Below are 26,462 nucleotides of genomic sequence, written 5' to 3' on the forward strand. Positions count from 1 at the left end.
TCTTCCTGACAAAGGTGCTTCTTACCCAGTTACCCAGTTTAGTACTGCAGTATTGTCCTAATAATGCATCAGAGGGTGTAGTAACAGGCATCATTTACTTCTTTTGCTTCAAAAAAGCTGGATGTTCACCAGTTTCTTCATCCCTGAAAAAGGCCTGTTTTCTATCACATTTACATGATTTCTCCATTTTTGGTGACCTAAACATATTATTAACATATTAACATAACATTATATTACATTAATATTTAAGAATCAAAATGTGAATATGTTTTCTGTTCTACTATGGAAAGGTATAGGAATAAAGGAATAATGACCCACATCCAATACAACTGCAGGTGCATTTCTGTTCAGTGAGAGGAACAATATTTTCAACAATTAACAACAAAATCTTTTCACACACATGTAATAGATGTTATTTTAATAGGTGTTCAAGGAGTAATAATTGCGTCAGCAGAAAGTGTAAAAGGAATAATAGTTGCATCAGCAAACAGTGTTATGACATAGGAGTTGTGGATGGGGCGGGGTTGGGGTGGTGGAAGGTTGAGGGATCCCTCACTAAGCAGGGGTTCCAGTAAGGCTGCATGTAACAACTGGGCTGTAACAATCAAAAAACATATCTGTCATGATGATTACCGAGAAGATAAATTAGATTAAGCACATGTTGTACAAACTATCAGAGGAAAAAGACTCAAAAGATCTGGCATAACCTCCTCTTCACAAAAAAAACAACAAAAAAAAACAAAGCCATGATCTACATTCCAGTAAAGGGTAGATAATCTTATACACGTTCATGTATAAATGGATGCATATTCAGTTGTATATTTCATTGTTTTTTATTTGACTAAACCTACAAAAAGGAACAGTAATAAATAAGTTGAAACTCAAGCATTCAGTTGTTCTGTCTGATTGCAGGAGCGTCCCTGTTTCATAAACTGTCCTGAACAGACTTTCACTTTTACTGCAAAAGAAAAAGGAGTAGCAAATCAGGGAAAACTTTTGTCCCACCACTCAAACTGCAAGAATCTCTCAGTTATTAGTCTCATGGATGCTCACATGGTACAGTAAGTCCTTTGGACCTAAAATCTCCACACATTTCCATTTAGTTTGCAGCGCAGCACATATTGTGTCATGAGAACGGTTGTAACTATGCACCTAAGGAACAGTATACCATCATAGCATACATACAGTACAATCAAGACTGAATTAGAAAAATACAGGTACAAAATGATTACATTCAAGAAGACAGTACTAGCACAAAAGGGTATTATAGTTATTTAGGTAACTAATATAGGAATTTCAACTTTATAGAAGCATTTTCTAGATAGAAAAAGTGAGGGGTGGGAGAATGACAGTATTATGGCTGTTCTGTAGATGTGTGGATCTGTTATTGACTGGATTCTCGCATATATAACAGTTAAAATGCATAATTTCCAGAGTGGGTAAAAATTATATATTTTCTTCAAAGATCATGATCATTTTGGTTTGGGACATAAGGTGCAAATACTGTATACTAAAAGAGGCATTGAGTGGTGCCCTTTTGTTGCACTTCATTCTACCTCTGGGTTCAAACACCAAGGAAAGCCCATTAGACACACAGGATGAATTGTGCTGATATTGTTACCTGAAGATTTACACACTTAGAAAACGCAGTGCAACTGTTACGCTAGCTTTCTTTGTTTTGTTTTTTTGTTTGTTTGTTTTTTGTTCTTTTTGTTGTTGTTTTTTTGTTGTTTTTTTCTTAAACAGGATTTCCATTTGAATATACCTTTTCCTTTTCTTTGGCAAATGTCAATAAACTCACTGGCTAAAAGCAAATATATCTCTATTTTGGGGGAAGACAATTTCTTTGTCTTTGCAAAGAACTACACTGATGTCCACTAGTGGAAGAACTATACAGTTTACTGTTGGATGATTTCATCCTTACTGTAACTTTATCTCATATCTGAAAAAATATATATATGCCGTTTATTATTAGATTATCATAAAGCATACTGTGGTTTTCTTAAACTTAACTGGGAAACATTTGCAGTTAGTTTGAGATTTTAAGGACAAATTTAGAGAGCAATTATAGATTTTTTTTGCATGTAATGCACTATTAGCACACAAAGGCCTACATTAGCATGTAGCAATGCTTTTATTTAGGAAAAACACTCTTTTCAAGATGCATGAGTTCTCTAAGACCCATTCATTTGTTGGTCCTGTCATTAAGCACTCTTCACACATCTTAACACATATCCGAGAAACGGTGATGCAGTCGCAGTCAAATACACTCCTTCAGAGGTGAAAAGATAAGCTCATTGTCTAAAGATGGTGCATTTTATCTCAGTGCTCACGTGCTTAGCAGGTAAGCATAGATGCATTAATCGTCTATAAGCTTGATCTTTTTTGACAACAGTCTTAATCCAGTAAACGTGACCTCAGGTAAAACCATTAAAGTTCATAAAGAGGACCTAGTTAAAAGAGCATCGTATATGCACATACTTTAACAGAAGAACAATCACACTGAAAACAAAAAGCTAGAAAAGTTATAAACGAGACTGAACCTAACGTGATAAATTAAGTATTGGTCTACGCAGAGGAACAAAAGGCTGTTGGGTAAGGAGGTGAGGGGTATTGCTTGGGAGTCTGTAGCTCTCAGTTAGCCTCCACTAGCCTGTGGCAGCTCTTCCAGGTTCCTCCAACCCTTGGGAAGACAACAAACCTGCAGCTTAACTGCACCTGTCCTTGTTTTTCCTCACTACTCCTGCTGATAACCTGCAAACTTAAGTATGGCCAAGACAGGCATTGAAATGGAATGATTCTGACCAAACCTCAACACAATGCCAAAAATAAAGACCTATCTGCATCTATATATAAATATATGTAAAAATCAAAACATTGATTACATGTGACCTTTGAGTAGACCATTACTTGGCAATAAAATCTCAAAAGGCCAATAGGAAACAAATCAAGACATTATTATTAAATGCCTTGTCTCCATAAGCTCTAAGAGGAACCATAGTATAGTGCAGTCTGATTTTCACACATTCAATCAATACTTTGTTTCTGCGGAAAAAGATTATTATTCCTGTTTTGTGTTTGTTTTCCAAATTGTTCATTTCATGAGACGTGTAGACTAAAACCATTTCACACAACAAATAATGTGTTTACATTGAGAAACTCCTGTTCCTTTACGAGGGAGCTTGTGCCAGGACATTGAAGACACTGTTGAGACAGGCTATAGAGTATGAACATTGTGACTGGTGGAGACAAGGCATTTTATCACCGATCAAAGAGCAACTCAAACTTCAGCTACAAATTAGTGCAGTGTTTACGAAATAAACAACCGACCAAACAAAAACAAAACAAAAACCTTAATAAGTTGCACACAAAGAACTGACCTTTCTAACTGCTACGCAAACTGCAAGAAGATCAAGTATTGACAAAAACTGCATTTTCACGATTCAAGAACATTACACTGACTTCAGGACTGTGATGGCATTGAGCAAGAAGCTGGTTGAGGGCTTTGTGGTGGCAGACAGGGTCTAGGCGGGAGGGTTAAGGCTATATTTGAATCACTTTCACATGATCTCCCCATTACAAGAAGCAGTTTTTAAGCCAGCCAACTGTTTCAGAAGCCTGACACAGGGACACTGAGCCTACGACTAAAAGATTAACAGGACAGACAAACACCCTCAGCTATAGTCAACTCTAGTTCAGATGCAAGGGTACGCACAGGTTTACTCTTACACATTCAGTCTAACATGATTATTGGTAGCTACCACATACTGTTTGACAGTAGCATCATCTTAATTTACATATCAAGTACTCAGCCATGATTTCTTTGTAGTTTGGGTACACCACATCAGTGTACCACAGGGAAACACTCAGTAAGTAGTAGGTAATGGATGCCTATCCATCATGATTATTTACCCTGGTTAAAGTCATTTTGGGTTGAAGCTGGAGGGAGTGGAAGGGAGAAGAGCTATTCAGACACAGAGGTATTCTACCGGAGGTGCAGGGAACTCTTCAGTAGGCGTGTGTGTGAGGTAAAAAGGTGACAGAAAGCTGTTTTCGTCTATAAAACGAATGCATTGTTGGGTTTTTTACTTACCTTAAATGCCGTTTTTTAACTGCTAGACTTGACCTAAAAAATGGCCTCTATTTGACAAAACAGTGTACAATAAACCCATGACAACCATTTCTACAGGGGACCCATGCACTAGGAGACAGCGTGGTTCTTCCACAGGCCCTAAAGGAGCATCTAAGGGGGGTGAGGACTTCAGAAAGGCATCCTGCCAAAAAACCAAAGGAAGGCTTCAAGAAAAACACTGAGATAGCAAGGAGCAGGGAGGAGGAAGAGAGGCTCTCTGCCCCCCGCCATGAACCCAAGCTCAAGCAAATTCACCACAAGGGGGGAGGTGGAGTCTGTCCAAAGCTTCCTGTTGAAGTCTCCCTTGCGTGGGCTTGCCACTGAGGAGAGTAAAGCTCCACTGCTAGTGTCCAGGTTGTGGCGTCTCAGAACAGCAGCAGAGTTTCACTGATCAGCGCAGGAGATGAGGACTGGAGTCTGGGCAAGCTCTTTCTTCTGACTCTCAGCCAAGCCTCTCTGGCCTCTGAAACGGGACATTAAAGAGTGTGTTCACAGTTATTCACATAGCTGTGTCTTTTTCAAATGAAAGCATATAGGGCTTTGCGTTAATGTCCTGGGTCAAAGCTGAGGTGCAGAGGAACATGATGGCAACTCACACACTGAGCCTCATGCAAGAACATCTGCATATTTATTATCCTAAAGCTTGTTTACTTTGCTCCATGAGGTCTATTGGAGCGGTACAGGTCAGATTCAGAAAACCTTCTTACTTGTACAAACTTGTTTCAATCGATGAATATTGGAGCTCTTCAGTTATGCTAATGATCAAATCTTAAACTGCCATTTAAGGCCACCTACATTTGTAGGCAGGTGTCATTCCAAAAAATGTTACCAAAGAGTAAAAAAAAAGCTCCACATTAAAGAGTTTCATGCCTCACTGTCATATAAGAAACTGTATTTAACAGTGTTGGTAGTCATATTCGGGAACCTGAAGGCACAACAGCAGAGTCATAGAGGCAGACTGTGACAGAAAATAAAGAGCCAATGGTTTGGCATGAAGTTAAGAAAGGTGGTCCATGACTGAAAAGTGAGGTCAAGTCAGTGTAACTGTCATGGTGATGGATGAGAGGTTATGTGTCATTATGGGCGATACTGCAGGTGTGATACTGGAGGCTGATGTTTGATAGGGAAGGCAGATGTTTTTTTCTGAAGCCTTTGGCAGAAATGCTAATGGAAAACACAACAGTGACAATTAAAACTAAATAAATCTATTTTATATTAAAATGCTCATGTGTGAACAAAAGAATAACATATTCACTTAGTAACAGGTGAAGACAGTACATAAGGATGAAGTGTAACTCCCTCTACTGACACATTGTGGTACTGCTCTTTTCCTACTGAGGCAGCACTGACAGGAAGTAGCCTGTCCTCCCTACAGAAGCAGTAGGCAGCATATGGTCCTGTCTATCTCCAGTCTGTTGAAACCTATTTTATGATTATTTTATATATATACGTATGTGTATGTGTGTGTGTGTGTGTGTGTGTGTGTGTGTGTGTGTGTGTGTGTGTGTCACAGTGGATACTAATTATGTTTGTTGCAATTAGTTTTGTGTGGCAAAAAACACACGGATGTGGAAAATGGATTTACATTGTCCTTATGTAGCTGAATCCACTGATGTGTATTTCCTTGTATGTATGTTTAGATTTTTAACAGTTCAGCTGACAACGTGTATGTTTCTTTTAATTAGTAGTTTAGTTTGGCTACTAGTTTAGCTTAGTTGTACTCCTTCATATTAAACTGTCCAGATACAGAATGCTGCTCTGGTCCTGGGAGATAAAGTATGATGAAGAGTTTAACTGGCTGTGAAAGCCTCATATCAGAGTCAACATTACCAGCTTCTACTGGTCTTAACCTCATTAAGAATGGGCAAATAAAGGACATAACATGAAAAGCATGCATTGTATATGTTCAGTACTGTATGTGAGTTCGGCTGTGTATCCACCTGTGAACGTTTTCCATGGCTGCTACCTCAGCGAGGGCTGCCAAGCTGAAGAAAGCAGGTAGCTCTTGTGGTACAGTGCTCCTCTCCGCCTCCTCTGCTCTGGGATTACTGTAGCACCCTTTTTCATTGCATAAATTCTGTTGGTGTAATGGCTTCTTATCCTGTTCCTGGTTCAGGTCCCTAGTTTTGTCCTCTGCAGCAGAAAAACAAAAAAACACATGTATTCTTTATTATATCTATGAAACAGGAACTTGTTAATAATTTCATGAAATAATAGTTTTCCCTGAGCCAGGCTCCTCAGAGTCTGCACATGTAACCGCTACACTGACTGCTTTTTCTTCTCTGTATTTTTCGCTTTCATTGTCCCTCTGCCCTGGTGACAGCCGTTTTGTCTCCAGGTTGTCTGTCTTATACTCCTCAGCGTGTTATCTCAGGAACGCCCTGAGGGAATTTCTTCATTTTTGGCACTAACTTTAATTTTGACTCAAGGATGAACTGATTATAATTTGGTGGTCAAAGGTCAAGGTCACTGCAACCTCACATGACACAATTTAATGAAAATGTCTAATACATTGAAATGATGAAGTGATGGCATTTTATATCCAAAAGGTCAAAGGTCAACTTCACTGTGACATCATAATGTTCTGCAAAATCACTTCTGACCATAACTCAATGCTGTAACTAATGAACAGGAGAGGTTGTGACTATATCTCCTGTAACTTCACTCGTTGGCGGAAGCGTACGACCTGGAGCTGAGAGTTCGGCAGCAGCAAACAGCAACACAACACACGGTCCTCTGCTTCCATCACTGTCTCTACCCCCATCACAGTCAGTCTGGTGGTTTGGTCATTTTAATATGACTTGCTGCATTGCACTGTGTATTTTGAGGCACTTAAAAATCCAACTCACAAAATGAGTCGACTTGGGGTTTTCTTGACTGATACACCAGCTCATCGACTTTTAGGGAACTTTTTGGACAAACTGTAACTACTTAGACAGTCACCAGTACCGCCCCACTAGCGAGCACATGTCTCTATGTCTGCTCTGTTCAGTGAGCAGTGGAGAGGTGGAGGCTATGCTCTGTGTGAGAGACAGAATAAGAAAGATAATGTGTCTCTTCTAACTTTCTCTCTGAGTGATCATTTTACAGTAAATCCAGCTGAAATCACAGCTCAGTCTTTGTCTTTAACTGATGTGTTTGGTGATTTTGTCAGACGACATCATATTTATAAAATCAGGATGTTAGCAGAAACTTGGAAGTGACTGCTGGTTAACATGTAGTCTTAATGAACTATGTTGCAGTCACTATTTCAAATTTGTTTCATTGTCATGACAACAGAAACAGAAAAACGAATGAGAGCAGCTTTGTTGTGAATTCAGCTGGATTAAAATACTGTATATGTGAGCACAGACAGGAGGAGAGAAGCAAACAGATAAAGAGCTGAAACCAGCTGACAGCAATACAACAGTTTTTAACTATGTCCTCAATCACTGACCATACGCGGTCCAGCCGTGTACTAGGTTTTGTCCTAGTCTTGTTAACATACGGTGGCAAAGTTAGATCTACGTGCTCTGACTGAATCGATCAACTCACCCTCAGCTGGAGACACACTGCCATCAGCTGTGCGCACCAAGTGTGTGATCTTGGTCTTTCTCGCCTTCCTCTTCTGGCTACCAACTAGCATCTCCATACTAGTGGTGCCCTGGACATCTGGGCACATTATGGCAACGGGGGCACATGACTTGGCTTTTGAAGCTGAATCCAGTGTGGTGGAATCACTGTGTAGCACTGCTGTGGAGAAAAGGTTCACAGGACCAGATTTCACTGATAAGACCTTTGCACAGATGCAATAATGAAAATCTATACAAATACTGCATGTTAAAGATGTGTTATTAATAACAAGTATTATTATTAAAATAAATATAAATATAAATATTCATTATAGTATAAATAGTGCAAGTATAATACATCAATTACACATTTTTAAAGCTCAGCCTTGTTTCTGCTGAAATGGCTTTTTTGTGATGTGAAGATAAATTCCCTAAATCAAGCCGCTCTTCGACCAGACTTGATTTTAAAACATTTATAATATTTTGTGGTCTGCATAGAGATGGTAATGGTTAAATTAATCTGTTAAACACATCTGACAATGTTCACATCCCTGCTATAACGCACAAACATCAACAGTCTAGTTCACCTTTGTCCACTGCACCTGGTTTCTCCTTTTTGTGTTTGTGCTTCCTAACAATCTTGTGGAATGAAGTCTTTTTCTGAGATGGAGATGGCCCTGATATAGCAAAAAACAAAGAAAAAAAGAGCATGGAAATGCTGTGTTATGGAGTCCATGTTTCTGGTTAACAGAGAGAACTGGTGCTGAACACCACAGGTGTGGAGAACATGACTATAAACAGGTGCAGAGTGAGCCATGGATGAGATGAGAACAGTCATTGTGTTTATTCAGTGGACAAAAATCTTACCTTTCCTGACTTTAGTGGCCTCGTCTTGGACCGTGGAGCTGTCAGTCTTCTTCTTCTTTGTGACAGTCGTCCCCTTCTTATCAAATGTCATTGGGCTATACTGTGGTAGGCTGTTAAATTTCTTTTCAAACTCCTCCTCCAGTTTCCCTAGGCTGACAAGTGAAGTTCAAAGTTAACATGATTGATCATATAATCAATAGCCTACCGTCACCTTTGGAACAAGGCAGATGTCAAATGACATGCAAGTTATACATTTACTGTACCTACAGAGACCAGTAAATCCTGAAGCCACCTTCAGACAAGAGGGTCAGTGAAAAAGTGTTAGCCCTGAGCAGCATTTTAACCACAGGTAAATTGCAGGAGCTGAAAACAGTATCCCGCAGGACAACGATTCATCATCAGCAGGCATGTCAAATAATTTCATGTCATGTTAGTGTTAACATGACACCTAATATAATATTTACTGGTAATTAAGTTATTTACACCAACACTTTCTGAACACCTGTTGAGTTTTTACTGTAAGAGACTGTTTCTGTAAGATAACTGTTAAATACATGTTCAATACACATAACATTGACCATGAAAAAGGTAAAGACCACATCACCTGTGACGTGGCATTACAGCCCATCTGATGAGGTCGCAGAGCAAGGAGATGCTGTGTTTTATAGGGTACTGCTCTCCTGCTATTGTTTTTTTCTTTTTTAATTAACTGAAAGTTGCATGTTTGTAAATGTTTTAATTTTGCCATCAGATTCATAGTAAAACTTAACTTCCTCAGCTGAGCTGATGAAACTCAGTAACAGCCAACTCCGCTCTAAAAACAAAAACTCAGTAATACAATTTTAAAATGCAACGTGTCTCTGAGGGTGGGACCAGCGAATACACTGAAAAACACAAGCTTACTGGGGATGTAATTATTATTGAATGCCTACAAACATGTGCTGCATATGGGATTCAAATCACTGACTAATGTATATATTATTAAACTGAAATGACAGAAAGCTGGGTGTGTTTCTCAGATGTGACCGTTCTGATGTGAGGCAGCTGGATCCATCTTGCCTCCAGGATCCAAGCTGTTAGCTTGTACAGTTGTTCAGACCATTCAGTGTCTTATCAGGGAGGAACTACTGGCAGCTACATATGTGTCTTAGGCATGACAACAGCGAGAAGCAACTGTTCTTTAACAACAATGGCAGCTCCCACAATGGTTAGCGTAGATGCCGGAGAGTATTTTTTCGGCAAGATGTTTTTGTGCTTCTACCAATTGGCAAGAGTTTTATTTACCAACTGGCTCATTTGGAAGTGAAAAAAATGGGGAAGATGCAGAATCTGATTGGCTAAAGCTAGCCTGTGATTGACAGATGCTTCGTCCAATCATCTGCCAAGTATTTTTTTGAAAACACCTGTCCTTTCCAAACAGTTTCCAGTGAAACTCTGGATCAGCATCAGGTTAGATAAGAATTAAGTGGATGTGCAAACAATACATACAGTCAGATATTTCAGATTTTCCATTTTAATGCAAAGTCTACAAAAAACAATACCCTGAAAAATTATTGTTCTCTATGTTACAAAGTATAGGGCCACATAGTGCTAAGAGGAGACCTGACTCACCCCTGTGAAGATTCGTCTTTGGACTTGGACTTTTTCAGCTTCTTGGGGTTATTAGGTCCCAACTGTGGAACTGTCCAGCTGTCATCACACCAGTTTGCATCGTGATCAGAGGCTCGGAAAGCTCCTCTTTTACCTGTGGACATCATTAATTAATATGCATTAACCACATATCACACACAGTTCATGTTTTGAATCAGCCCTTGAGTCAAAGCGGATACCTCGGTCAATATTGGCTCTCAGTGAAGTCAGCATCCCCTCAGAAACGAGGGTTTTGTACAAGGCTCCTTTACAGCTCCGCTCTGATTTCCTGGAGCCACGGTTCTCCATGCTGGACTCACAGATCACATCACCCTGCCTCTCCTTCCCTTTGTCCTCCTCTTTGAGCTTAGCAGATGAGGGGCTGCTGGGGGAGTCATGTAGTTCTGCCATGCTGCCCTGAAGGTCTGTGCTTCCTGAACCTTCATCTGCTTCTGTCTTGGGGCTAACGTGAGTCATCTCTTCCTTCATCTCCACCTCAGAGGAACTGTACTGTGCACACTGCCCGCTGTCTTCATCCATCTCCTCTTCTTTCTCTTTCACAATGGTCTTGACTTTGGGCTTACTCTTCTTTTTGGGAAAACCAGAATTCCCACCAGCAGGACTGTTCTGGATCATCTTCTTGGGCTTCTCCTCAGTGTCCTTCCAGGCCCCTTTGGCCACTGCTTCAATCGTGCTGAAAACACTGTCTACCTTTGATTCTGCATGGTCACACTGTTTGGTGATCTTCCTCGCTGTGCAAGGAATCTCGCTGTTATCATTTGACTTGGCCACCTCCTTTTTCTTGCTCTTCTTTTTGACACATGCATTTTGGCTGCTGAGTTGCGGGGGAATGACATCAGTGGAGGTAGAAGTGACAGAGGAGGGTGAAGGTAAGAGAGCTGTTGTTTGTGGGGAGGGAGGACAGTTGTCAGCGTCCGCTTTCTTCTCCTCCATCTCTGGCTTGACTGTAGTTTCCTGGACAGAGGCTGCGGAGGAGCTGTCCTCTGGCTGAGACACAACCGTGTCCATCTTTCCAGCTTCAGACGCTAAGCACATCTTACCAAACACAAAGCACAAACACGCCCAGAGTTAATCAGTTAGATTAACATGAATTTATGCTTCTAATAATCCATCTCTACTTGTAATTTCTATATAGTTTTAGAGATGTCTACAAATTGAACTGTATATAATTACTCTCTGTTTTCTAAAAGTCTTGCTTTATACAGGTCCTCCCATTGGTGACAAAAAACTTTACAGTGTGCACTTAAATCTTTTTGAACAGATATTTATATAGATTCATTTGTGAATCTGCTGAGATCATTAATGACTCTCATGCAAAACAATGATCAGTTTATTAGTAATATCTGATATTTGTCACCATTCATTGTTAAATAAACTGCAGTACACACTTAACTTTGCCATTCACTGCAATGGTTAAGGTTACCAATGATCTCCTCATGGCCTCAGACAATGGACTTGACTCTACACTTGTCCTAGTAGATCTCAGTGCTGCATTTGATACCATCCATCACAGGATTTTATTGACACTGGTCATTGACATTGAATGAACCAAACTAGACTGGTTTAAGTCAGACTTATCAGATAGATTCCAGTTTGTTCATGTTCATAATGACTCTTCTATGCACACATGACACATGACTCTTCTGTGCCAGGACCAATAGTTTTCACCCTTCCTTAGAGCAATATCACCAGCAAGTTGTTATGCAGATGACACCCAGCTGTATCTATCTATGCAGCCAGATGAGACTAACCAGGTGGTCAAACTTCACACACGTCTTAAAGACATAAAGACCTGGATGACCAGCTATTTTTTACTTCTGAATTCAGACAAAACTAAGTTATTGGATGTGGCCCTAAACACCTGAGAAAGCATTATCTAATCATATAGTTACTTTGGATGGCTTTACCTTGGCCTCTAGTTCTACTGTGAAGAACCCCAGGGTCATTTTTGACCAGGACATGTCCTCTACTTCACACATAAAGCAAGCGTCTAGGACAGCCTTCTTCCACCTGCGCAATATTGTGCTGAAAACTAGTCCATGCATTTGTTATCTCTAGACTTGACTACTGTCATTCTGTATTGTCAGGATGGACTAGCATATCCAAAATGCTGCAGCAGGAGCCAGGAGAAGAGATCATATCTCTCCTGTGTTAGCTTCTCAGCATCGGCTCCCTATAAAATACAGAATATAATTTAAAATCCTCCTCCTCACCTACAAAGCTGTTCATGGTCAGACACCATTGTATCTTATAGTACCTTATTATCCCAACAAAACACTCCACTGTGTGAATGCAGACCTACTTGTGGTTGAGTTTCTAAGAGTAGAATGAGAGGCTCCTCTCCCGTGGAACCAGCTCCCAGTCTGGGTTGAGGAGGCAGGCAGCCTCTCTACAGTTAAAATTAGGATTAAAACCAACTTTGTACTTTCTGTCTTTCATAGTTTGTGTTTCTCCTCTCTGTCTCTCCCTGTTCTCATTCTGCAGGTATCTGTGATTGTGGAGCTGCAGGATCCAGATCTGCCACTACAACACCCAATAATAGTAGTAATAGTAGTAGTAGTAGTAGTAGTAGTAGTAGTAGTAGTAGTGGTAGTAGTATTATCATTTACATCATCACCTAAGGGTATTACTATTATTATTTTCACTATAACAATCAACAATTGAATTGATTTGAATTCATGTCACAGTTACTTTTTGAACTAACATTTAACATTTTAATATTTTAACATTTACTGTTGAGAATTTGGGCCAAAATGTCGATGAAGTAAAAGGAACAAATGTCACGGCTTCCCATCACTAATGGTAACAAAACGTCAACGTTTGCTTTCAGCTAAAAAGTTTTCTAGTTGCAGCTCCTTGTTGCTGCAAGTAAATTGACACACACAGAAACTTTGTCACATCTTTACCATCTTTCAGTCTCTAACATGAGAGAAAACCATTGTTACAGTCCAATAAGTAAATCGGATGTTTTCATAGTTGAACATTCTCACCATTTATCAAATAAAGCTGCAGTGAGTTACCTACCTCAGCGAGCTGGAAGAGAGCAGACTGTCTGCATGGTTTTCCTTCAGGCGCCGCAGACAGAGATGACTGTGAACACACAGTAACATGCCTCATCACTGCACAGCTTTCTGCAGATGCTATTATTACTATTCAGAATTATTCACTTCCTGTAACTAATTTCACCTTGGAAATATTTATTGCAGACTAAACGTGGCCTGTACCATGAAACATATTCAGCTTAGTCTGACCCTCTTCAGGTCACCTGGCTTCACTGAGCTGAACATCAGTGACCAGGGACAACTGGTACCATGAAGCTGGTAATCAACTGGAAATGTTATCTGTGTTTACCAGCTATGAGTGTGTTCATGTGAAAGAGGCCGAGTGTTTCATTAGATCATCATCACAACTGTGGGTTAAGTGCTAAACTGAAGAGATCAACAGGTGTGGTAACATTTGGGGTTTAGTGACAGCAAAATTGATATCCAACAAGCTAAAATATATACACCAGATGATCACATGACTCAAAGAGAATAAGAAGCTGCAGAGACACTAGACATAATTTCCAAAGATAAAAAAATACTCATTAATATATGAGGTTTTATTTTTCTGATGAACAAACTTATGAATGAATGAATTACTACAGTAATGAATTTAATTGATGATAAAAACTACAACATTGTGCTGCTGTCACTACATACATTAAAAGTAGCTATTTTGAGCTGCTGTGATGATGAGTGATAATGAAGAGTGTAAAAACATTGACACTATCAGAAATACTCTGTTTGTTAAAAGCTCAGTTTTAAAACTAGAGGGGAGATATGAAAAGTCTAGAGCAGCAAAGTTAATTCAGCTGATCTATAACAATATCTATTGCTGTGTATTGCCTGTCATTTTATTTTAAACTCTTTTGTCCCTGTCAGGATCCCGTAGGAATGATGACTCTGATTTTCCAGTGATCTGATTGGTCAGTAGTTGGGCTGTTGGCGGGCTGTGATCTGATCTCTGAAGTTAACCTGCTTTGGAGCAGGTTGGGTAAATCACCATGGTGAGAGAACTGGACAACCCACCAATCTCACTCTGTGGTGCAGGCTCTTGCTGTTTTGTTTGTTGACACTGATTGCTTCATGCCATCAGTCTTTTTCCTGTTGTTGAACACTTGTGGCACATTGTATTCGATCACCAGATTTCACGATGAACTGGCTGTTAGATCATGAGATACCTTGTGGGTAATACTGATATTTAGCCTGAAGATGGTGCTAAAATGGCTATGGAGATAATTTATTTCCAATATTTGCATGGACAGTGAGGATTTTGCATTGACAAATAATATCATAAAATCAGTCTATTGTTTATCGAGCTCTCTTGAATGTAATGAAGTCATTCTTTGTGTCATTTTCACAGCCTGTTCCAGGCACCATTATTCTCTTAATAACACCTGACACCTTCCTGCTATGACATGTCAAAATGTCTGTTAGGAAAAAAGTCTACAGGGCAGGTTTGTTTTTTTAAGTACCAAACTTACTACAAATGATGTAGACATACAATAATCTACAGGTATAAATCTTCCATGAGCTGAAATAAAGTAATACCTCTGCCGGAGGGGAGAGGGCAGACTTGACCCTGCTTTCAGTAACATCCAGCCCTCTGTTGGGTACTGTCCCAGACATCATCTGTAGATGGGAACAGGGTGAGCAAAAACAAACCAATGCTGCTGTGAGATATTAAATAAGTCTGTGGCTAAGATGGTTCAACCTTAGAGAACCTGAGCAGGAAAAATTTACAGTTTTTGAAGACGAATTTTGTTTTGACAAACAATAGTAAAGGTACACAGGCAGAATGGGTCCATTTCAGAATAACATATATTACATTATAAGACTAACTACTGATAAGTTAACGTGCAATTACTTAGTTACTTCCACCACTGTCTACTGCAACACACCATGTGCAGGACAAGGTATTGTGCTGTTTGTTAATGGTGATGTACATACAAAAAGACTTACTAGATATTTGGTCAGATTCCACAAGTGAGACAACACAACCTCAAGTACCATACACAGAATAAAGGAAGAGGAGTAATATGGTCTAAGAACACACCTCTTCCTTGTCCCCTGAAAAGCAGTTCCCTTCGCTGGCTGTGTCGGGTAAACTAGGCTTCGTGTTAGAAGGGATCTAGAGAGGTAAACAAGACTGGGGTTAACTCAAAAGCATTATTTAAAAAAAAAAACATTAAAGATTTTTGTGCTACAGATAAAACTAACACCCATGGGTGGCTTGCAACAGTGACCTACCTCCCTGTTTGTGAGGGCATGCTCCCCAGCTAACAGCAGCATGCTAAGGCCTCCCATCTTGGTAGGATCTGACAATGAATGACAGTAGTTTCAAAAACAATCCTAAATTTTGTCATTAAACTTACAATGTTTTATGATACACACCTGCCATGGCAAAGTTTAACTGTGGCATGCTGTCAGTTTTGGGCACTTTTTTGGCAGTGGTGGAGTCCTTGGATGAGTTGGAAGAGAAGGACCAAACTTTTTTGCGAGGATTGCTGACTGGCTGACAGGTTGGAGTCTTAACTGGTTTGCTGGTGGTGGGACACCACTTATAGCCCGGGTTTGCCTTCATGAAGGCATCCTTGTACTGAAAGAACGTCCGAGTACAGTTATTTGAGTACAAGCAAAACCGTGAATAGTTTCAAATTATCAAATCTAAATCAAAGCATTTCTCTATTTCTCTATTATATTAAAAACTGGTGACTAAATAAGCAACAATCAAAGTTCAGGAAGAAAAACATCCTTAAGTGATACTGATCAACGGTTTAAGTTAATCTACTTCATCAGGATTGTGTGGGTGTGGTTTGATGAGATTTGATGGACAGTTGCCTGGCAACATATAAACATATAAACAAACAACCCACCTGTCACCACATTTTGACTGTGTCTGAATTCACTATTCTCCATATAATAGACACTCATCAGTGTCTCTATGCTGGGAGCTCAGACACTGAATCATTGTTGTTTTGCGTCATCACTGATGGTGTAGTGTTGCGTGATTATGAAATCTGTGTCAATTAAATGCGATGCATTGCATTATGGGATTGTTGGAAAAAGTAGTATTTACGTTACGAACGCTACTTTTGTCATCCATTTATTTACATTTTTGGTACCATTTAGTGCAGAAACGTCAGATCAACTTCTAAAGCTTTTAATTCATCATCAGGCAATCAGTTAAAATGGTGGACAGTAAATGTAGTTCTCTGTATAATAAATACGGAGTGATTTCAGACAAAGCCTTTGATTTGAGTTTTGCTGAACCGTGATTGGTGCCTGGAAGTTCCAGACATCAGCCTTTCCCAACTCAGACCTGCCGACTTATAACCACTGAGAAAAGCTCAGACAAAAACCTAATTAGAGAAATCTAATATGTAAAATCTGTAAAATAACTTGTCTAAATTTGAGGGTTTATGTGGAAGCATGATCCATCACTCACAGTGCGCGAGATAATATGTTTCTCAGGCCTCTAAAATTTAAAAGAATTATTTGAAGGAGCTATTTGTAAGTTATGCTATTTCTATATAGCCAACGTTAGCATTGACAGCTGTTTACTCACCAGTTTACAAGAGTGAGTTCAGTTCAAACTTCATTCCTTTACTCACCAACAGCTGTCTCCAGAGGTGGAAAGCAACACCAGTGCTGCCGACTCTCTTTGCTTCTATTTCTATTGCTTCTTTTCTTTTATTGAAGTTAGCATGCTAACCAGCTAGCCCTGGTCCAGCTAGACTGCCTCCTTACTTTCTGATACCGAGTCACTGTGGGGTCCAGGTTGCCCTGAAGAAGTGGCTGCTGAGAGGACGTGTTATAACCTCTTGTACTGTAAACTCAATGATGGTTGAAGCATTCAGCAAGATTGATAGTAGTAAAAGTAAATAGCTATTAATACTAATGTTGGCTAAGTAGCAATAGCAAAACTTTGACACAATGTTGATTCTAGGCACATGGAGTTTTTGAGCTGATGACAGACCCTACCACCTTCTAGCAAACATGTCACCTGAACAGTAAAAACAGAAAGGCTGCGATGATGAGAGACTGAATTTATGCCTTAACTGATATACACGACCACTACCAAGTTCGACCTTTGTATCAGCAACAAATGCAAACCCATGTGACATTGCTATTCTCCCTTGCTTTGACTTTTATTTGCTCCTTATATGATATCAAAGTTGAATGGTTCTTTAACTCAAAGCATGATTCACTCATAATTCACTCTTTTTTGAAAACACTCGTGAAGCTCTGCAGAGAGCAGGAGTGATGACGTCACGTCCGGGCTACGCTCTCCTTCACTAGACTCAGTGGCTCAATGCAACCTCTCATCAGCATTTCTTTAATGGGTCGCTCAGCAAAGTAGTTATGTCATCGTAACTTTGTTTCTTCCACATCCAGAAAATTCACCAGCTCTTGCTTATAAAGTCTTTTTTCAATCTCTGCCATTTAAAAGTTTCTGCAGTGTTCAGACCTCTGTGTGCTGCTGTTATTACAGACATTACATGTTCAGTTATCATTTTTTAGAAATGAATAATGTGATTATTTTACTTGTGGAACGGAAGGGAGTTCAGCAGTTTCAACTCGATATAGGACAATCCAGGACTACCGGCTCTTTAAAGAAAATACTGCACCTACCTCACATGTTACTTAAAGGAGAGAGTTACAAATGATGTCAGTAAAGGAATTAAAGTCAGAGAGCAGTCTCACCTCCTTGGCCATGTCAGTGTATTTCTGCTTCTCTTTGGGCTCCAGCACAGCCCACCAGTCAGCCAGAATCTTGGTGGCCCCACGGTTGTCCAGGCGAGGGTGTTCCTGCCGCACCAGAGAACGGTGACGTTTGCAGAAGAGGAGGAAAGCATTCATTGGCCGCCGTGCTCGTTGTTCATTTGAGTCCTCTTCCACTTCCTCCGCTGTGCTTCCACACTCCACCTGCGACCCCTGGTCCTGGCCACACAACACTGGCTGCTAATGACAAATCCATAAAGCTTTAGATGCTCTACCATGTTTTCTGTCACATTTATGTTACAAAACTGACAGATCTGTTCTTCAGGTCAGTGTTTCCCGTATTTACATTTATTACTGCTGCTGCAATGTAACGAAGTCGCAGATACATGACTCTGCAGAAGGCCTTAATTTGAAAGTGGAGCCACGTGGTGACACCCGGTCAAGGCGAGTTAGAAAGAAAGGTAGATTTAACTAGTTAACATTAAGTTAGATAGATTTTTTATGATCTATCGATCATCGTACCAGCCCAGTCAGTGTATCTACCAGCCCACTCTCTGTGTGCCTATCACTGGGGTTACACATGACAGCGTGCTGCATGCCTGATTCAGACTGGGCAGTTCATGGCCCTGTCAAGCCATCAAACACACTCACCTTCTCCAGCTCCTCCTCATCCTCCTCTTCTTCCTCCTCAGAGAAATCCAGAGCCTTTTTGGAGAGAAGTGGGTGCCACTGCAGGCATTTACGTTTGGGGCGCTTGCCAGTGACCTCCCCTGCAACAGGTGGCTCCTTACCCCTTCCTCCACCCTTCATGGTACTACCACACCTAAAAAAAAACAGCGGATTGGGCACCATAAGACCGTGACTATACAGAACATGAACTGTGAAAACATATATCTTCATGTGCATCATTAGTTGTATGTTGGAAGCAGAGATACCTGCTGCCAAAACAGTTGGTGCTTCACATTTGTAATTGCAGGTGTGATAATAACTACCAGTAACAGACATGAGCAGGGCACAACATTTAATTAGTTCAAGCTGTTTTGCAAAACTATGAATGAAATTTTTAAAAGAAATCACAGTTGCAGTTTTCTAATCAACTGCACGTTTGTACACATTAAAATAATGTCCCCTTTAAAGCCAACAGACAGCCCAATTATCACTGTTATACCAGCAACTATATCAAATTTAATAGAAATGTTTACTTAACAAAATTTCAGGTTATCAACTCTCTGTAAAGTCTATAATATATAGAAAATAAATATTTGCCATTAAAAATAAAACAAACCAAAAAAACATTTAGGCAAAGGCAAATAAAATAAAATTGTAATATAAATAAAATAATTCTCAATTCTGCCATTATTATCAAAAAGAATGAGCAAAATGGGCTGAATTTGTATTACTGGCTTCCAGTTTCTAAAAAAGAAATTCTAAAAACCAAACTGGGGACTGATCCCTGTGTCTCAGAAACAAATGAAGGCTTTATAAAATTGACCTTGATTTAAAATTAAAGATCTCTTTAAACCCCTGAATTACAGATACTGTCTATATTTGGTTTAATTCAACATGAGCAAGAGAGCAAGTGAAGAAGCCAAAATATCCCCCAACTGACCATCATTTCATTAGCCTTAATTTACTATGCTAATTGTCTCCCTTAACTTGCCTTGGAGAATACCCCCTACTGTGGGACCCATGAAGAAGAGCTGCTAAGGATGGTCATTTATAGCTGGTGGACTTGTTATGAATTAGATATGGATTAAGACACTGTGCACTATCATACCATGGTCTACAAGAACTGAAAAGAGGGCCAGAAAACATTAAGTCAAGGACAATTCTAATTATTTTATTTCCTTACACACCTAACAGTCTTATTGTGAAGAAGTTGCAGTCACCAGGATCTGTGACTGTTGGATAAAAATATCAACATGTGGATGTTTGGTGCTTTGTTGGAGGATCAGTCCGAAATATTTCCAAGTAGACTGGTAAAGGAGCATACAGTCCCACTGAGCCAATAAGACACAGAGCTGCAGGCAACAGGTGCTCAACGCAGCTTAGATGAATCTCCAAACTGTCAATAAAATATCATCAACTGCAGCACAAACAACAGAGTGACATCCACCTTAGCACTGTGGTTGACACAGAAAATGGAAATTCAAGACTTGCTTTTCAAAAGAAAGGCAAACATACTGGATATTATAGAAGCATTTATAGTTATTTGTACTGCCATACTAGATCAGATATATTAAAATGCTTGTCACTGGATCTTAATCTCAGTTTAGCCAATTAATTGATTAGTCAGTTGACAAAAAAATAGCTGTCAATTATTTTGAGAACAATCAGTTGTTTTAGTAATTTGTTTGAGTAAAAATACCAAACATTGGTTAGTGCCAGTTTCTCAAATCAGAAGATGTTTTTGTTTTTCTTTGTCATTTTTGATTGAATATCAGATATCTTTGTGTTAAACTGGTTATTGAATAAAACAAGACACGTGAATGCATCTCTTTGTGCTGTGGTAAATTATTACAGACATGATAACAAACATTTTTCACTACTTTCTGACATTTTAGAGGCCAGTCAATTCATTGGTAAATTAAGAAAAATAATCAGTGGGTTGACTGATAATGAAAATAATTGCTAATTGCAGCCCTAGATTGTGTGTTGGTCCATACAAAAGTAGTCTGAATATTCAGGAAAACGACTGTATGATTAATCACTGTAGAGAGTCGTTTGAGATCCTGGAGCTGGTGGTTTTCATTAATGAGCAGCAAAGAGTATAACTGACTTTTCAGACAGAAATCCTCAGTGTAATTTTCACATCTAACAGACAGGCTTTATCACTGTTTGGGACTGTTAGCAAAAAGAAGTGTACCAGCCACTGTACACTGTGTTTTTACTTTGTTTTTTTTTCCCATTGTGGGAACTTTTGAGGGCACTATTTAGAACAGACGTTTCCCACTGAGAATTCGGGTTCTCAGATAAAATGGCAGAGGTTGAATGAGTGCAATAGGAAGCAAGCAGGGAGAGACACAGCCTGTAACTTTTACCTTGTTATAAGGAAAATCATTATTTCCATAATTGCTTGAAGTGAAAGCAAAGTACACAAAAAACATCAAATGACCCAACGAGAGGAGAGAAAACATCCCACAACTAATGACTTGACTCTGAAAAAAACAGGCTTCTGATACAAAAACTTGTCATTGCTGTTGAGCAGTGGGTATGTAGCTATTCCATTACTGGTCACTACAGAGCTGCACAAGATCACTGGCAGACTATGTGCTCTCTTAGCTTTCCTTAGCGGGTTTGTGGTTGTGAAAAAGATAACAGGAACAAAGTCAAAGCAGACAGTGGTTGGTTCACTGCAGACCTCAACAACTGTTGCAGGCAGTCACATCAATACTTCTGTGATTTGTGAGTAAAATATTCCTTGATTCTGTCACGTTACCACATTTCAGAGGAAATGGTTACATAAAGAATAAGGAAAATTGAAGACTTCATCAGTATTATGGATTTACCACAGTGCAATGACCAGATTTGCTATATGAGCAGTGTATCTTTGACCCTTACACTCTTAAGTGTCCTGTAATTGACTGAAGCTTATCATACTGTTATACTGATTGTAAGTAATTCAGCCGAACACTGTCCATGTAAATTTTAAAAGAGTTAGAAAAGTAAAATTGCACCTGGTGTCCTCTCACCTTGATGCACTGTATTCAGGTTTTTGTCTCTCTAACCAATCAAAAACAAGCACCTCATCACAACCATGTTGTCTGACTCTCAGCTGCAGGACACATTGATGTTATTCACACACACAAATCAGCACAACATTAATAAAACATTATTTATAACAACATATCTGTGCATTTTTGCTATGTTCATTTTATTCCTCCTTTGTTTGCACTAAACATGACACAAATGAAATTTAGCAACCAATGAATGAATGAGTCAAAGACTGTATTCCTCTGGACATCATCCAGACTACATGCCAGCGTGTGTATTTATGATTGTCAAGTGGAAAACAGGGATACTTACTGAAGAAAAAACAATGGAAATGCTGTATGAGTGATGAAGATGAATCTGCCACTGCCTTTGTCATGCAATGACGATGACCTATAAAATACAAGACACCGCTCTCAGTCATGCGTTATACTGTCATATCTGCAACAATGTTCCTCCAACATGAGCCTGGCTGCAGCAGAAAACATGTGCAAAACAACTTTAATGGATCATTTCTGAGTGATGCTGCATAACACAAGGACCTCACCAGCCTCAAAGTACGGTGGGACATTTTGTCTGATCTGATTACTGATCATTTTAATCATGCAGTCGATCCGCCCTTGTGGCCAAAACCAAAACATGTAGGCCAAAACCCTGCGACCACTGGATGTATTTCTCACAACATTACATAGCCTAAATTAAGCAGGCACGGCTCCAGTAAGCATTTCGCTACGCAGAGGGTTAGTTGTGTTCTCAGGTAAAACTGCTGATGCCCGATCGGACTGTCTGTGCTGGGAGTGAAGTCTTCAGCTACTGTATCGAGCTTCTCACGCACAATAACAGCACAAGATTTGTCAGGTACAATAAACGATCCGTTCGCCTACCTACTGTGTTCCTACCTCTAAGCACTCATTTTCATCTCCGTGCAAAATGTCGATCTGAGCTCTGACAAGACAGACAAGCCGAACGAGAGTCCATCTTGCTTTGGTTTGGAGGAGAAAACCCAAGTACAGTACAGTAGTGGGGATATTTCACTCCTGTCAAACTCTCCGGTGACAATGTCGTCGAAATGTCTCCCACTCCGAGGAAAATACATCCACAATGATTAATTAAACTGGGGATTTTCTGTCCAGGCACATGCATCTGTGGGCAATGTTTTGCTGAGCAGTAGCTCCATTTCCTAGCAGTGTTACTAGGAATAAAAGTAGCTAGTTAGCTTGCTAGCTCTACAGCCTGCTAACTGGACGTGTCACGGTTTTAACATGCAATGGTTTCCAAACAGTACAAGCTTCCCGAACAGTTGCTGACAAAACTCACAGACTAAACTGGGCTCGAAATACTTGTTTGTGCTGTTGCAGCGGGTCGTTAACATACAACGCAGGTTTGTGGCTATGTATTTGATGCGGATGGGGGGGGGGGGGGCATACCACCTCAGTGAGAAACAGTTGCTTTCCCATTTATTTTTCACGGCGATTTCAAACAGGAGTGCGGAAATATTTCAGCTAAACAGTAACAGTGACAAAACCGTGTGTCTATAGCACTGGTTATCAATGAAATGTCGATGGGAAACAAACAAATTCAAGGGGAAGCCAGCAGGCGGACATCATGTCCAAAGCAGCGATAATAACAATTTTTCAGTGTGACTGACTGAGAGGTTGAGAAAACAGCAGCCGGGTTTTAACGCAAAATCAATAAAACCACAAGTTCTCTGTCATGAACGTCACCTTGATGTCTGAACATACCTCTAATATCTCGCTCAAGTGCCGGGGGGGGCCTCTCATCATTGGTGCCGTCCACCTTTTTAACTTATTGACACATCATAACAGTTCAGCACTGGCTGTACTAAACACAGCTGCATCAAGTCCGACAAAATAACATCACACGGAAACCGGAAGAACAGCGGTTTCTCACCAAAATAAAAACATTTGCACTTAAAGCAATGGAACTCCAAGGAAAGTATCCATGGATTATGTCAAGACAGCAGCTATTCCTCGAAGTTAGGCCTTTTATTATAAACCAGTGTTGTTCACCTCTGACAAAATGCTTATTATAGATTTACTATAATATACAGTGTGATGTGCCTCAGTATATTACACATGGCCTACATCTCAATGCACTGTTTTAGGGGCCCTGGATGTAAATGTATTTTAATACAGCATTTGTATTAGATCCTTAAGGCAAGGAAAGTTTATGTATATAGCACCTTTCAACATCAAACCAATATATAGTGCTTTACATAAGTCATGATGCATTAACACAAGATACAAAAGAAGCACATGATGAAATAAAATGATACACTTACGGGATTTTAAAAGAGTAAATAAAATATATGAGGAAAATAAGCTAAAATAGAATTAGATAGCAAAGATATCAATAAAGCAGGTAGCAAATACAGCAAAAATACTTTGGTAAAATTATGGCTGATTAACCTGTGAGGGCCCCCAGACAAAAAATTATATTCTCCATTTTTAGACTACACAGGTATGAAGGCTACATTATATGCCCAGAGACCAGGACTACTATGCTGTAAGAATACGTCCAAGCTGACCTTGGTTGATACTGTACATTAGAGTTTCACATTTTTAACAAATTTGCAATCAAAAGTTAGATGTGGGTCTTTACAGGCCCCTTGGCTGATGGACGATTTATGTATTAATCGTAGATTCCAGCTTGCAAGAGCTGCAGTTATTCTGGTAAAGGTAAAATGTGTGACAACATACCATAAATTAAGCATTGTGAAGCTAAAGAGATGCCGACAAATCATACTCAGACTTAAGTTAACAAGCTTGTTTGGTACAAACATCAAATCATCATTTTTATATTTTTTTCCTGTGAAAATTAAAAGCAAAAATGACCATTTCAACTGAAATTGTGATTCATATCGCATTATCTGCCAAAATAATCGCAATGTTTTTTTGTTTTATTTTTTGCATATCATGCAGTCCTAATATGACCATATTCATGCAAAGTACTTTTCATATATATTTCTTATACATGAAACACTTGAAGTATTTGCATAAATACTAACTGCATCAATATCAATTCAAGTATAAACTTTTATCTTCATAGTTTCAACCGGAAATCATCTCCGTTTTTCTGCGTCTATTGACAGTGGTACAGAAACGCAGCACTTCACTAGATGATGAATGTTACTGTCGGCGAAGGCGACACATTAAACAACCTCAACCCACAAAAATAACACAATATTGTGTTAATTCTGGCAGAAATACAGACTTGTTCAGTCATATGATGTAATAGAAATCACTTTCGTTTTCCTCGAGGTGGGAGAAAATTCTCATCTCAGCTATATCCCTCCCCTCCCCCGGTCTGCAAAGTGCTCATACCCAAACTGGCCTGTACTTGCTAACACCATCCCTGACTTAACTTTATCTCTCAGTTCTGTCCGATTGACAAAGGTCAGCGAAAAGGTGCGGGCTACATCAGAAACCCCTGATAACGACTTAGTAAACGCTGGGTCCAGTCTATCTCAGTTCAGTGAGTACTTGTTATAAGCTTCCTGGGTGTTTGTGCGCCTGATAACTGTGAACAATTGTTGAAGACGTGTGTACCTGTGGTTCAACAGCACTTACCTGCCAGCGGCTACGCAGGAAACGGGTAACTAGTTGCTCAAATCTTCTTTAAAACCTTTAGCCGTTAAATTACTAACAGTTCTGCAGCATACTGTACACAGTGAAAATATCCACCCCGTCATGTAATGCTGTACGTGAGTGGATACTTCTGTTGATGGACAGTTCGGCTACTCCAATAATACGCGACGTTATATTCTAATGTTTTGAGATTAGTGTAACGTCCTCAAATTTAATGTTCAGGACACGTGTGGTGAGTTTAGGCCTAAATGATATAAAATAACTGCGATATAAACTTAGTTTGTGTGTGTAGTCGTCAGTAGCGGGACCACAGTAACTTTGTGGTATTTCATGGTGTATTTTTAATCGCCTAAAGAATGCTACTATAACCTGTCCCATCTTATGAACACTTCAGGGACTTGCATTTTCTGTGGAAGAGAAAGTAAAGCGGACTAGTTAAATGGTGACTGTCTCTGTAAGTTTGATATTGTACGCTGGTTTATTGTATCAGTTAGGTGATTAGCTGAATAGCTAAATTGTAACAGACTATTGGATTATGTATATTGATATTCACCCTGGCTATGTGCAGAGTCACAATGTACTGTATGGCAAAATCAAGATAAAACAATTAAGCACAATAAAATTAAATAAGAGCGGGCCACTAAAAGTACAGACAATGAAAAAGAATATAAATAAAACATATTACAAGTAAATGGTAAAACAAATGGCTTTTTAGAAGTGATTTAAAAGATGTCACTGATTCTGCAGCCTTACATCTTCAGTTCCAGAGCTGGGAGGCCCTGTCTGCAAAAACCTGGTCACCTTTAGTCTTGGGTAGAACAACCTGATGACTCTGCTGATTTTAATTAGTTATTTGAGATATACATATTATACAATCTTCAGCGCCATGGTGAGAATAATGAACAACTGAATATCTGTGAATGAGTTTTACCTCAGACATTGATCTATGACTAGTGTTACTGATTTGCTGTGTTTGCCTCAAAGGCAAATTCAGACACATTATAAAGTTAACTTTATCAGTGTGCTTACAATAGTGATATATGTGTGTATGCATCTTAACAGTATGACTAGAGGGCTGTACTGATAACATTGAACAAACTTACCAACAGATGGCAAACAATATATCTGAAGATGAAACAACAACCATTTGAGGCGAGACAGGAACTGGTGACAGAGA

At 39.5% G+C, this 26,462-nt stretch overlaps 1 protein-coding gene across 8 annotated transcripts; it reads right to left on the reverse strand.

The window, feature by feature from the left end:
• Positions 1-403: 403 nt before the first annotated feature.
• LOC139607684 (HMG box transcription factor BBX) lies at positions 404-26,173 on the reverse strand. Of its 8 annotated transcripts, none has more exons than XM_071460777.1 (16): positions 25,268-26,172; positions 21,993-22,070; positions 18,618-18,789; positions 17,949-18,206; positions 15,636-15,840; positions 15,492-15,559; positions 15,298-15,372; positions 14,793-14,873; positions 13,225-13,290; positions 10,380-11,235; positions 10,162-10,294; positions 8,551-8,702; positions 8,271-8,360; positions 7,667-7,864; positions 6,073-6,265; positions 404-4,595 (listed from the first exon to the last, which is right to left on the reverse strand). In XM_071460777.1, exons 3-16 carry the CDS (start codon positions 18,774-18,776, stop codon positions 4,517-4,519), a joined length of 2,613 nt encoding a protein of 870 aa, XP_071316878.1. In that variant the 5' UTR covers positions 18,777-18,789; positions 21,993-22,070; positions 25,268-26,172; the 3' UTR covers positions 404-4,516. The 8 variants fall into 8 exon arrangements, with proteins under 8 accessions (XP_071316878.1, XP_071316885.1, XP_071316884.1 ...); XM_071460784.1 differs by lacking the exon at positions 25,268-26,172 and adding an exon at positions 23,420-23,906 and having other exon boundaries at positions 7,667-7,861; positions 8,286-8,360; XM_071460783.1 differs by lacking the exon at positions 25,268-26,172 and adding an exon at positions 23,420-23,906 and having other exon boundaries at positions 8,286-8,360.
• Between the last annotated feature and the right edge of the window lie 289 nt (positions 26,174-26,462).

Source organism: Trachinotus anak, unplaced genomic scaffold, assembly GCF_046630095.1.
Source record: "Trachinotus anak isolate AG129_WGS33_773 ecotype Australia unplaced genomic scaffold, CSIRO_AGI_Tana_v1 ptg000024l, whole genome shotgun sequence".
Taxonomy (NCBI): Eukaryota; Metazoa; Chordata; class Actinopteri; order Carangiformes; family Carangidae; genus Trachinotus; species Trachinotus anak.